Source organism: Limanda limanda, chromosome 2 (assembly GCF_963576545.1).
Source record: "Limanda limanda chromosome 2, fLimLim1.1, whole genome shotgun sequence".
Lineage (NCBI taxonomy): Eukaryota > Metazoa > Chordata > Actinopteri > Pleuronectiformes > Pleuronectidae > Limanda > Limanda limanda.
Genome location: NC_083637.1, coordinates 30,206,804 through 30,220,907, shown reverse-complemented (window position 1 = coordinate 30,220,907; position 14,104 = coordinate 30,206,804). Strand labels below are relative to the sequence as shown.

The window sequence follows — 14,104 nt, the reverse complement described above, 5'->3', positions numbered from 1 at the left end:
CAATATAATGCACTGTAACTCCGATGTGATTGTGGTTACCGAGTGATGTCCTGTAGTCGCCAGTGAGAGCAACAGCGGGTGCACGTTGTAAAGTTGTCGCTTTCGCAGTCCTCTCTTTTTCATACAACTCGTGTATTCTTCGTGTGATGGTGCTTTTTGAGGGCATCTCATACCTGCAGTCATTTGTTGCGATTCTCAAAATGTTTCTCAGACCGACGTCTTCTACAACACGAGTCGGCCTGCAGTCTGTAGCTATCCACGTCGCTATGGCAGCTGTTAGCTTCTCTTGCCTTTGTTTATCTACACTCCTCCCTGCATCTAACATAGTCTGGAAGAACTTTAAATTGATAATGGCCATTTAAAAGCTCCGTACCCCGCACCATGATTGTTTATCGCCAATTCTTTCCTTTTCCGGTTCCGCAGCAGTCAGCAACAGACTTTCACAAAATAAAAGCCTAACTTTCACAATAGTAAAATAAATAATAAAAACTGCGTTAATGCGCGATAAAATAATTGTCTGCGTTAAATAAAGTGATGAGTTAACTCGATTATAACGAGTTAACTTGCCCAGCCCTAATTTATATATTATATAATAATATATATATATAACAAATCCAATTACAAATGTACATTTAATTGCTTTGTGCAGCTGCTTGGGTTCAGCCATTTAACATTCAAGAATTAAGGTGAAATATATATATATATTTTTATAGGAAAACCTGTTTATATTTAGGTATCACAGAAACACATGGTTTTGGTTTTATAAATAAAATGTATAATTCTCTTATTGTAAGCTACACCTTCAGAATTATCCTGCCAGAGCTTGGAGACAGTGCAAGTGGTTATTGAATAAATAATCATCTAATATAATAGGCAGCGTGTGGGTTGGGAGAGTTTTATGTGAGAACTAGTGAGACAGAGAGAGAAAGACGAGAGAGGTGCAATTTATAGGCATTTTAAAATGGCTGTTTGCATTAATAAAATGCTTTTTCTTTCAGCTCAGCCCATTTGGGTCTAATGTTTCAGTTGTGATGAATAATGAAGGCATTCTTCTTTGCTGAGGAGAGGTGTAGATGTGTTGTGGTACAGACTGTGTGTGTGTGTGTATCTTTACCTTTGAGTTGTTCCTTTCTGGAATGAATATCACTATTCCCTTGTGAAGGGAGTATGATCCTTCTTATGCACACATGCACCTTGCCTGAAACCCATAATCAAAGATCACATTTTTAATTCATTGTTTGCTTGTCTTTTAAACCTGTTTTAGAATTAATTTCCAAATGGCTGTCATAACTTACTATTTACTGAGTAAATAAGGGTCTGACATTCCGAACCACTCTTACATAATAAGCTTTAACCAACGATCTGATGGTGTTTAAGTGTTTGAAGTCATCATCAGCATATTATGTATTAAAAGATTTGTGGATATGGCTTATATATATATGGAGACCAATCCCTAGGATTAAAATTATCTTTTCTACCAATCCCTTCTGCCCAGTCCAGTTCATATTTGTTCGACACTGACATGTGGTGCCTTCAGGATGTATAGCCACATATTTGCACTGACAGTCCGGCATCAACAAAGGCCCACACGGCTTTCATATCTTACCAAACCAACCGGCAGCCACTATATTGACAAAGGTACTTGAGTTACTGTGTGGGCAATAGTGATGTGTTCATTTTGAACGAATCCTTACAAGGACTCGGGAGAAACGATTCCTCTCAAAGAGAGATTCATTCATTTTCTTGTGGCCGCGCATCGGCAGGTCACGTGAAAAAGGATCCAAAGACTCTGTTGGCAGAAGAACGAAACATTGATCCGAAGACACGGTCGGGAGGTGAACGATTAGTTCATCTGCCGGGTACGAGTCTTTGGATCATTTTAGCTAGAGAAAACAGAAACGATTTGTTCATTTTAACTGGGTCTTCGGATACCGATCTTTGGATCATTTTTCACGTGACCTGCATAGGCTCAGAAGAGGAAACAGAAAGGATTTGTTTACCTCGTTCATGTCGCGTGACTAGGTTTAGTAAGAAGTGAATGATATTCGTTCACAAGTAATAATTACAGGTTTCGTTATTTTAACTTTTTTGTACTTTACTTACAGTTCAGTGCAGCATAATTGTTTGCCGTGATAATTAAATGCTAGTGTGATAATAAATGACCATTTCAAATCATCCAAACTGTCATGATTCATTATTTTAATGCAGGAAAAATTTCTCCCCCCCCCCCTCCGTTGAAATGAACAAATGACTCGAAAAAAGATTCGTTCATTTTACTGAACGAGATTCAAAGACCCGAGTCGGTAAAATGATCCGAACTTCCCATCACTAGTGTGCAAAGATACACCTGTATCTACCAGCAGTGCGGCTGGTGGCTGACCCGTTTTCCCCCTCAGGGCTTACAGAGCTGTATTTGCACATGCTCAGTAACACAACGCCTTTTTCTAACTCCACCGGACTAAACTTGAGTCTCCATCTGTAGATTGCACTCCAGAGGAAATAGAGCGCATGGGGCTCATCAGATTTGTTAATGTACCAAAGTTAGGCAACAGACTGCGTGTTAGCCTCTTGTACTTGGTTGATGGACGACTTGCCTGTTCCACCCATCCATCAATTATCCATAATAATCATAGTGTGAGTGGAGTACACTCTTAACAGATCGTAAGACATGCATACAAAGTAAATGCAAAGACAAGATACGATTCACAACAGTTCACAAACATTCACTCTTACAAGTCTCCAATAACCTATCCCCCAACAAACACATTGCTCTTGTTTTTTAGAATGATCATTCATTTTGCCAGCACCTAAATAATACTTTGAGGGTAATTATGTACTGTATATGTGTATAATTTCAGGCTCCGGGCTTGGGTTCACTGATGGAACACAACACTCAAACTTCTGAGCTATTTTTAAAAGAGGTCAGGGTAAATTATAAGTTTACAAAACATGATATGCACAATGCAGTTTAGTTTTTTTGAATGATGACAGTAAAAACGTGGACCACGTTGGACCAATGTGGCTTTGCTTTTTCCAAATAGACAAGTATTTACTTGTCCGCAACAGTTTAGCTATTAATGGTTACCTCCGCCGGAAGCAGGATATCTCTGCAAGGAGAGGGAATATATAGCTCATATTGAACAGGAAATGATTCCCCATCATATGTCATTTGACAAGTAACAAAATTAAGAAGTGACAAAGAAATCTGAAAATAACTCTGCATTTATAGCTGCATCATATAGATACAACCTATAGCTTTTGCATGGCAAAGTATTCCATGGTAATAAGGTAGTAATGATATCATATGTGATATAGGCTATTGTAGTTATGCATTTACATTTGCAACCAATATGATTAGACGCAAACTCTGCAGCTTCTTTAGATTAAGCATTCATTCATTATCATTAATTATAAATATCATGATAATAAATAAAACATGTGAATAGAGCAGAGTGCATTCCGCTGTCAATGCCCAACAGTTCACCTTAACTTCAAATAATTTGCACACAGTCATAGATATCAGTCCCCTACAAATGGCTGATTTTATTTATTTGTTCATCAAGATCCATTTATTATTTCCTGTGAAATTGATTAGAATGTCAGAAAACACAAAGTAAAAGTAAGTAAGAAAATATTCCTTGAAAATGTAATGGGTTCTATCTTGACCAACATTCCACCCTTGCGTCTAACCCTAACCCTAAATCAAGCAAACCAACCAACAAACCAACCAACAATCACCAGCATTCAGGGGTGAAAACACAGCTGACCTATCTGGGGTTAATTCCTGTTCCCTTGTGACTGCTAAAATAAAGGATTTGTCCATGTATGCACAGTTCAAAGGGGCCCTAACTCTGCACATGTCCACGTGATGCATTGTAACATATTTGTTAGGACTATATCAAACCACAGTTCTTTGTTCTTCGGTCACTCCCTCTGTGCACTCCTATGTGGCAGGTGCCGACTTGCTCACTCCACTCCCCTCCTCACCCACCCCCTCCCCTCACCAGTGTCCAGCCTCACATGCATCGTCTCTGCCACAAAACTGCTTCTCTTTCAATTTCCTGGCCTCCTTTTGGCAGTGCTGCTGCATTTGTTGATTGAGAGACCTTTTGAGGTTGTGGAGGCTGCTCCGACCCGCCCCACCCCCTTCTGCTGCTCTCCACCTCTACACTGTCACATGCTTGGCTACAAACTAACTTGCGGTGGGAGGATAATTAGTCAAAGTGATTTCCTGCAACCCTCCTCCCCCTCCCCTCACCCTATACCTCCCAGGCTAACCCCCTCCAGCTTGCATCTGCTTAGCACAGCTTGGCATGGGAGTCATGGAATTCTCATCACCTGTGGGGTTGTTCACTCTCTGCTTGACACGAGAATACACATAAACCAGATGCAATAGTCACAATGAATAGATGAATAGTGCGTGAATGACCGTTGTGGAACAATCCAATGAAGCAAACCCGTCAAATGAAAATATATTTGCTACGCCTCACGTCAGGACTGCAATAATGTCACACTTCACTGTTTTTTACTGTCATCCTCAAAGGTGTGGGGAAATGTTAAATCATTAATTGATTTGTGCTTAGGCAATAATGGGCAGTCAAATAAAGGAAAGCAGTAATTCAAGTCTATGAGCCCATGACTTCTGGTTGTTACTAACATGTAATACCAATGCAAAAAAAACTATTGTGATGCTATAAAAACAAAACAAAAGCCTCTTCATTGCTTTTCTCAAAGTCGTTCAGCCATATGCATTATGTAGGTTTTATCAATGGAATAGGTTTACTAATAGGATTCCTCATGGCTGCATACCATCATTGAGTTTTAATAACAGTTTTCCATCATCTTTTGCCGAATGTAAAAGGGCAGCAGCCCCACGCCACAATCCTGAAACAGTGCTGTTTGTGATTCTAACACTCGAAACAGGGGATTTATTGATTTGATACCAGTGTCTGTCTGGGATGTGATCTCATGAGCAGCTTTTAAATGCAGGCCAACACTTTGCCCTTCAGAAGAAAGTAAATAAATACAATTAGAAAAATAAATTAATATAAACAAACAGTGTCCCTTTTTTCTTATCTGCTATTAAATGCTTGTTGACACTCTATGCATGGCTGCTCATGCCTTAAATGGAAAAAGTCCAGCACGAAACAACTGAAGAAGTTCTACGCTTTTTTTAAATTCCAGCTGTAAGCTACAGAGTAAACAGATGAGTCAGAGAATGCAGGTGTGTTTGGAGACAAAGGAGTTTCAATAAGCGCTTCCCTCAGTCGATGGGGTTCATTTACACAGCAGCAGAATATATGAGGCGAAATTACAATTTGTCTTGATGCAGCACTTTAAGAGTTGCCACATGTTAATTTATAAAAAATTTGTCAGTTTTAACTTATTCTACTAGAAAATATGTTTCATTGAAAGTATACTGCAAGACATTGCATGTTATGGCTGACTGCAAGAAGGTCCCCTGTTCAGATCCTGGTTGGATATGCCGGCGACAGTCAAGGGTGAACCCCGCCTCTCTCCCAATGTCAGCGGCACTGCTACCTTCAAATGATAAACAGTGTGGATAATGGAAAGATAATATAAGAGGCATTTTATTTGTTGAATGAATGAAGTGTATTTAACTGCAGTGGGGTCAGTGATGGTTGTGCATGATGGAGAGCAAACAAATGAAATGTACTAACAAAACCACTTCGGTTAAAATTGTGACTAACTAAAATTGTAGTTTTGTTTTAGTAAAAATAACCATGTTTTGTCATTGGTCACCATTACATGACTTTTGTGCATGTGAGGCTCAGCATGTCAGATGTCCTAACCTTCTAAAAGCTGTTTCTGCTGAAAACGTTTGGCTGCTGCATCCAGACACACAGTTAATGAAAGCAGCGAATAGGTGTGGAACCTCTCAGTTGATCCTTGATTTCCAAGGGGCTTATGTCTCACAACATACCCACAGCCAATCAGGGCAACCAAACGCAAAATAATGTTGATGAAAAACATTAAGACACTACAGTGTAAAGCAGTTACTTGTTAGAGAAGATGCACTGTCCAATTCAGTCACTGTCTTAATTGCAAGCCATGTCCCAATTCATGTTCCTTGGTCTTTTAACATATGTGGTCTTTAGTTATTGGGTCTCCGCTTTTTCATCCTGAAACATTTGTTTTTATTTCGTTTTTTTTTACAGTTACTTTTCAGAAGGTCCAGAGTTTCTCTTTATACTCTCAGCGCATGTCTGAAAGTAGTTTTATACAAAGGAAGAGGTAGAAGGCTCAGATACTTGACTTTATTAATTCTCTTCTCAGATTTGAGCTTAAATCAGCTGAAATGAGGACCTGCGGAACCTCAATGGAACAATTGTGGGAACAAATTAAGTCACATGCAGGTTCTTATGTGTGTGGACAATTACTGTAGTTCCATCACACAGAGTTTTCACATGCTGCCTCTGCCCTTTCTGTGCACTGAGGTAGAATATGAGCAATCCAGTGATTTATTGACGAGTGAACAATGGCTGTATTGAGACCACCCGCCACGCTGTGGATCCCCTCTCCCTCTCCCCCTCCCATTCACAGGCTTGTTACAGCCGCAGACACATTTCTTTAGTTCAGGGAACCCGGCATCCTGCACATATTTCTTTACAGTTCCATTATTAACCTGTTTTTTATTGTGTATGCCCCTGTGGGCCTCTGCAATAATGAATATTTGTACGAAAAAGCCATACAATTTTTTAACCATACTGTAAGTGTCGTGCATATTCGTCTGTGTTTGAATCTGACGTAAATTCAAATCCAATTTAGGATCCAATTTTAAATATACAACCTGTAAGTACGTGTGTGTGTGTGTGTGTGTGTGCAACGGGTGTGGGCTATTGGGGGTACAAATTCAGACTACAGGCAACTGGGGACAAAGCTGTATCGCCAGTTGTTGATTTTTGGATTACTGGTTGAGGTTAGGGTCATTAACAGCAGCTGGGAATATGTCTCTACCCAAGTAATTCATATCAACCATCGGACTGCTAATATTGTGGTTTATTCATTTTTGTTGATGTGACAGTGGAACAAGTTGTAAATATGGCTGCTCTGTTCATCCTGGGGGATCTCGGTTTTTCAGGTTAAAAACTAAAAATATGTACTGCTTACCAACAAATATACATTTTTTTTAGATATGAAAAAAAATAAAAAAACTTTAAATATAAAAAATATAATATGTTATTACAGGAGAAAATGGAAACTCTGCTCTCTTTCTATCTTGTCCTTTAAATTAACAATGGATGCTGATTATTATTATTAATAATAATAATAATTATAATACATGTTTATTATAGGCTATTATTGATGACAATTATCGAAGGCAAACTCAGTGGAAAAAGACAGGGTTGGCAGCAGCAGCAGTGCGAAAGCTGCGGTGCACATATGAGGTGTTGAAAGAAGTCTTCCAACTACTGCATGTTATATCTGCACTGGTCAAGTTTACTGCTGAAGATTCAGGTCAGAAGCAGCCTCAGGTCACCTGGTGCTCTCGATGAGCTGCTTGCCCCTGGATAAAGGTTCAGGGAAGGGACAGGCAAGGGGTTATGGCCAGAGGATTAGGGTCCAGGAAGTCTCTAGGATATTAATGCAACTCCATATATCCAAAACTGCCCTTTGACAAAGCCTCTGAGGACATTTTGGCCAGCCCTCGCCTTATTTAGTGGACTGTTTGAGCGATAAGACTTGGCTTGAAGGTTCAGTTTGGAATTAGGTATCATTTGGGTTATATATGAGTTCCATTGATACGGTTGAGGTCGTCTAGTGTTCTTACAAATGAAGTAGCACAACCGTTTGTGTGTGTGTGCCTGTGAGACCCTGTGAGAGAGCTGATCTCCCTGTCATTGTTTCTCTGCAGCTGTTTGAAGGATGATTGAGATACTGAGTCAATGTGTGAAAGCAAACCCAAGTGCCTTTTAAAAGGCAAACAGAGCATTTGATAGTAAGGCAGCTTGTGTTGCACAGAATTGTAAATTTGATCGGCTGTTAAGATGCTATGTGAATAACAACTCAGTGATGCCTGCTTGTCTTTCTGCAGCTCTACAGCTCAGTGGAGTTTGGGAGGAGGTGGCAACTGGTGCATGAGAGAGTGGCTCCGAACCGCTTCTACTGGTGAGTACACAGGTCTGGACATGGTTACATTTTGAAGTAGCACACACACAATTCACCTGAAGTGTGTATTGGTGGCTTGCCCAAGAAAATTGTTCTTTCGATTAAAATTTTATAAAATTATGCAATAAGGTTTTGCTCCCTGTTTTTTTGTTGTAGTTGTTGTTTTTTGAATAAACAAGCCCTTGTAAAAAGTTTGTCATTAACTTGAACTATTTAGCTCCAACTTAGTCAGATAGTTGCATCAGCCACATGCATAACATTACTAAATATTTTAACTGTGTTTGAATATCTAAACTGTGTTTTTTTCCATTGTGAATTATGTGTGTATTGTTGAGCCCTGCAAAAGGATCATTGGGACTGACAATAAAGTCTATCTATCTATCTATCTATCTATCTATCTATCTATCTATCTATCTATCTATCTATCTATCTATCTATCTATCTATCTATCTATCTATCTATCTATCTATCTATCTATCTATCTATCTATCTATCTATCTATCTATCTATCTATCTATCTATCTATCTATCTATCTATCTATCTATCTATCTATCTATCTATCTATCTATCTATCTATCTATCTATCTATCTATCTATCTATCTATCTATCTATCTATCTATCTATCTATCTATCTATCTATATTTCTATCTATCTATTTATCTATCTATCTATTTATTCATCTATTCATCCATCCATCTATCTGTCCTTCTGTATCTCTTCTGGCTTAGCTTTCTGCAAGTTACAATCCCGTAGTCCTGAGGTTCCTGAACAAAGCCAACAGACCAATTTCCTCAATTTTAACTAAAACACAAGTGCCTCTCAATGTCTCAAACCTAACCAAAGTCAAACTCGATCAAACTACAGAGGTAGGACATTATCTTGGGATTAAAGGCCATTTGGTTGATTCAGAAAAACTTGAACAGTTTTTAATTTTTAATTTTTATAGAATAATCCCATTAATTCGGAAACAAGCGTTGATTTTTTTTTTCTCAAATAGCTTTTGAACCGGCTGGTATTTCACCTACGTTTAACGACTATAGCTTTTACTCAATAGCAGGAGAATAATCGAGAGAGAACTCACTTCTCTCCTGGTCTTCTTGAACCAATCAAAACTACAGATAGCATTCTCCAGACACAGAAATGATACAGAAAGAGGCCTTCATAATAATGTCCCCCTTTATACAGAGAGCATAGTAAAAAGGCAGCAGTCAAGCAAATGTATTGGAACAGCAGACACATTCCAAGTGATGCTAATTAATATTCAATATAAAACAGATTAATTTGTCAGTCACATTGTACTGATGTATTTGCCTTTCTGGATTTGGTCAGTTCGAGATGTCTGGAAAACTACTGAGACCAGTTCCTGACAATTTAAAGCTCCAGTGTGTCTATTTGTCATCAACAATGTATTTCATGCAATTGATGCACTTTTGATTTGTTCCTAAGAAGAAAAACAGTAACTGCCTGGAAACTATAGCTAAAGCTAATGTTGAATACATATTCCAAGTGAAGAGCAGCTATGACGCTGTGTATGTCCTGGACAGACTAAGTCATTCTGCTCCACAGAGTGATGAGTTGATGAGCCAGAGAGGTTTTTAAGATTTTCATTATTCATGTGTCTGACATGCCTGATCTTCCTCTGTGGCAGACAGTAACTTTATTTGACTGACAGTGTTCAGCTATAGAGGGAAGCTTCAAAATGAGTCTTCAGTTAAGTCTTAGCATTGGTCTCCTTTTTACATGGTGTAAATAATTTGTTCCACCTCAGCAAAGCCTTTAAACCCAAATGATGACATACTGCTCTCTTTATTTGTTGTCATCCTATTCTTTCAGACGCATGCATATCTTTAGTTAATACATTCACCATCACTTTGACCTGGTCTTCCATACTTTCCTCAGCTAAACAGTTTCACCACCACACAGGTGCTTTCTAACCCAGTGGTGTCTGCCCCCTACATTGTTTCTAACATAAGACAAAAAGCTTTTGTCTCAGCAAACTGCGGAGGAACTGTCAGGGTAGGAACAAGCTGGCCAGCCAGGAGTGAAGGGAGCCTGGAGGGCTGATGCTGCAGAAGCTGTCAGAGATCTATTTTAGGACGCACACTGTGCGGTAGGTGTGGTGGAAGCCCTGATAATGAGGCTGCAGAGGGAGCTTACGTCTGCTGCACATGTGGCCACCAAACATGTAAGGAAGATGAAGAGTGTAAGCGTATTATTTGGTCGACCTGAGCGGTGCTAAGCCACACAGCGCCGGTCGGTGTGAATTGGAACAAACGGTGCTCTGCATTTCCCCACGTTCAGCTAATCAATTTGTGAGCTTATTGTGTGCAGTCATAAAACGTTCTGCTAAACATGTGACAATGCATATCCCTTCAAAAAACATGTGCAGCTGCCTGTGTGTGATATTTCGCAAGGCATCAGCTCCATCTCACTTCCAAGTGCTGTTGTTTTCCCACCTGTTCCCATGCCAAGTCTCCACAGAGACCACACAGCTGCCCAAACCAGTGTCACACAGAGACACCACTGGAGGCACAGCGACTTAAAAGCTGAGGTTTGCCTCCCAAGCTTAAACAAACCGGACAGCTCCGCTAACTCAAAGACTTTGTCTCTGTCTGCCTCACACTGCTCTTATGTACCTGAATGTTTTTTTCAGGAAAAAATGTAAATGTAAAATTGGATAAGTAGGCCATCATATTCACTGTTGTGTTTCATCTGGGAAATCCCCAATACTACCGATAAGTATAATGATTAGAGGCTATGGTGGTCTCTATCTCTCACTGTGTCTGCTTCTCATTCCTCTCACACAGACCCCTTTTATTTCTGTCCCTATTTATGTCTGTGCTACCTGTCCACACATTCTCTCTCTCTTTCTCTCCACCTCCCTGTCTCTCTCCCACCTCCATGTGTGTTCTGCCTTTGCTTCTCCTCTGATCCCCCAGTCTTTTTAATACATATTTAATGCCGTATTGATTATATGCTATTCCAACTGCGGGCATCCCGACTGTAGCGAGAAAATCAATGGCTTTTCCTCTTCTAATGATGTCTTCTATTTCTATGCGGGGAAAGGACCTTCTGGGGCCTCGGAACATTTAGATCACTCTGTAAACCTGAGGTCTTTCTTCTCCTTGCACTTTAAACTGCCAATGATATTGAAGACATAGATGTGGTAATTTATGCTGCCAATTGCTTGCTGATGTTTACTAGAACAGTCACAGCACTTGTCCTACCCACGCTGCAGCTATACATTTGTCTGACTTTGCAGCATGCAATCGCTCAGGTCAGACATCATCCACGGTAGGCAGCACCTGCCCAACAGCAAAAGACCAGCAGTGATGTTCCTGAAACACATTTGTCCTCCTTTCAGGTCGAAAATGGGTCTTGACAAAGAGCCGGGCCTAATTCACCTGGAAACCAGCATCTCTGAAGGACGTGAGTAATTGAATTCCGAGTTCAGGTCTCCATTTTCTGCTGTCTTTGTACTGTACCCTGAGCATTGTCCTAAAGTAGAAAGAAACCAGGAGTTGTGTGGACAATTCTGCTGAAGGGTAATGCAAAGGGACAACGCAAATGGCCAAGTCTGGGGACACACAATGACAATGGAGAGAAAAGTAATGCATATATTAGAATGCTTTTAAAAGCAAGTGATTTAGCTCAGTGGCCAAGAAATGTCACTTATTCTCCTGAATTACAATGAACACTGGGATATTGTAGGTTGATATATAGAATTTGACTTAATTGCCTTACGACATCTGATGTCAGAATCTTTCGAAAAAAGTACATTGTCCATTTTTTTTTGTCCCCATAATTCCTCCGATTTATTATAAAGAGTATTCTGTCCGAGCCATTTAAGATTGAGCCTTTTAAGTAATGTATAAACAAATCAGATATTTGCAATACATTTAATAAACTTTAAAAATCATTTTTTTAAGGGGATATCCATCCTTTTAAACAGTTTATAGTCTTGGGAGAGTGACTGTAAAAAGCACTTTACTAACATAGTGTATATTTTATAGTATAATGTATAATGTGATTTCTTAAGGGGAAGATGATGTCATTAGGTGGTAATTTGGATCTCGTGCATTATGAGAAATTAGAGTCAACAGTTATGAAGTTGGACCGAAAAGATCCTGCTGCAGCGATTTAAGCCCTTCCTGTTTCAGTCAGCCTCCTGTGGGCCTGTTCACTTAACATTAGTGCAACGCAAAGCTGATGGAGTGCCCTTTTAATACTCAATAACTACCACATCCTTTTTCAGTTCACTCATTTTTCAAAAAGCTCTCAAAGTATCGTTGCCATCTTTCTGTGAGAACATCCTCTTTGAGGCCATCACAATAGACAGAGACAGCCATGCAAACACACACAGCAAACATTAGTTGTGTCAGATGTTACAGTTGCATAGCCAGAGACTATCACTATTGATCATGTGCGCATGGAGGAAGCCAACACTTTTTTGGCAGAGGCTAACCCGTGGGGACAGCTCTCTCCCAGCGCGGCGATTGAAGGCAAAGAAAGCAATTGGCCTCTGTGGTCATCTGTCTTCCCCTCCGCCCGGTTCCTCCCTTACTGGGACCACTTTATTGACACGAGTAATGTAGGAAGCCTAAGGAGGCCGCTTGGCTCTGGGTGAAGGCTGCCTTTCTTCATTGGCTAATAACATTGCAGAAGCCATGGCTTGACATGTGTGCTTGTGTGTGTCTTTGTGTGTGTGTGTGTTTGTGTGGGAACAGATGCACTGTATGTCACCTGCAAGCTGCAGAACTGCACCGATGCCAACAAGGGCAAACCATTCCCAGGCTACATTGACCCCAATTCTCTGGTGGTGCAAGATGAGTATGTGTTTGTCCAGGTGGGTAATTGGCCAGTTTACTCAGTGAAAAACATTGTTACAGTGTACGAGCTACGAAGTGTGAGGATTTTTTGCAAGACATTTTTCAAGGTCATTGTTAGACAGGTGCTGTAAGTGAAGTTTTATGTGTCCCTGTGGTGACTTTATTCGTACCCGTCTCTCCAAATGTTTGCACTCGACGCCTTCATCACCTTAAGGTATCGACTGCGGGGAGGCCAATCTACTACGTGTCTGCCAAAAGAGACGTCTTTACCCCGATGAAGCTGCCCAAGTACACCCTACCACAGGTAAGTAACATATCTGCACCTTAACATCACATCAAAATGAACGGATTGGAGAATAATTAACTGATATTTGGTCAGAGTCCGTATCTCATCATCTGTCACCAAGCATACATGAGAGGAATGCAAAGCTGCAGCCTGCGGACGTCCTCTGCATGCAGAGGCACGCATCAGTTCGCTCCCAGCTCTGTTCGCTTACGTGGACTAAAGTTGCAGTAAAGCGCTGCCTCTATGTGACTCTCCTCTTTGTTATTTATGGGTAAATCAAGACCAAAAGCAACTCTCAACAGTGTTCCAAGGGTTGTTATTCCGTGCTGCTCTGCGTCGAACACAGCCTTGCCTTGTCACGTCCTCCATTGACAATTAAACATGTTTTATTCAATCAAGCCCCAGGCCCCCCTCCCCAGTCGATGTCTGCTCACTGCAAGGTGCTATTGGCACAATGAGAGGCAGATGAAGAACAGAACCGAACAGCATGGCCTCAGCTGCATAATCTCTGCCCGATAAGCCTGGCGTAGTGTTAATGACTGCCGTATCCTCTGAGTTAAAATATGTGAATGCAGAAGATGTAACATATGTGATTGTTGCATATGATTAAACCCAGCAGGTGTCTAAGACGAGTATTCAATTTAAAAGTTTCTTATACCTCATTGGCACGCATGGCATCCTGAGAGGTGATGTTAATTACATATAAGGGTGTATTCAGATTAAATGTATTTGTATGGTATTAATTTCAGATCCATGTAAATTTATAATCTTAATACTTACACAGTGTGCTTCAGAGAGTTTGCTGCATCCATATAACAATGTACTTTACTTAATGCTGCCACACAATTAACATAACA

At 40.2% G+C, this 14,104-nt stretch overlaps 1 protein-coding gene across 1 annotated transcript in view; it reads left to right on the top strand.

Moving 5' to 3' along the window:
* LOC133019231 (VPS10 domain-containing receptor SorCS1) overlaps positions 1-14,104 on the top strand; it is a 151,670-nt gene that overhangs the window by 106,161 nt on the left and 31,405 nt on the right. The window contains exons 5-8 of the mRNA XM_061085637.1: positions 8,057-8,130; positions 11,497-11,561; positions 12,860-12,978; positions 13,176-13,265. Of these exons, the coding sequence (XP_060941620.1) occupies positions 8,057-8,130; positions 11,497-11,561; positions 12,860-12,978; positions 13,176-13,265 (348 nt within the window). The remainder of the gene's footprint in view (positions 1-8,056; positions 8,131-11,496; positions 11,562-12,859; positions 12,979-13,175; positions 13,266-14,104) is intronic.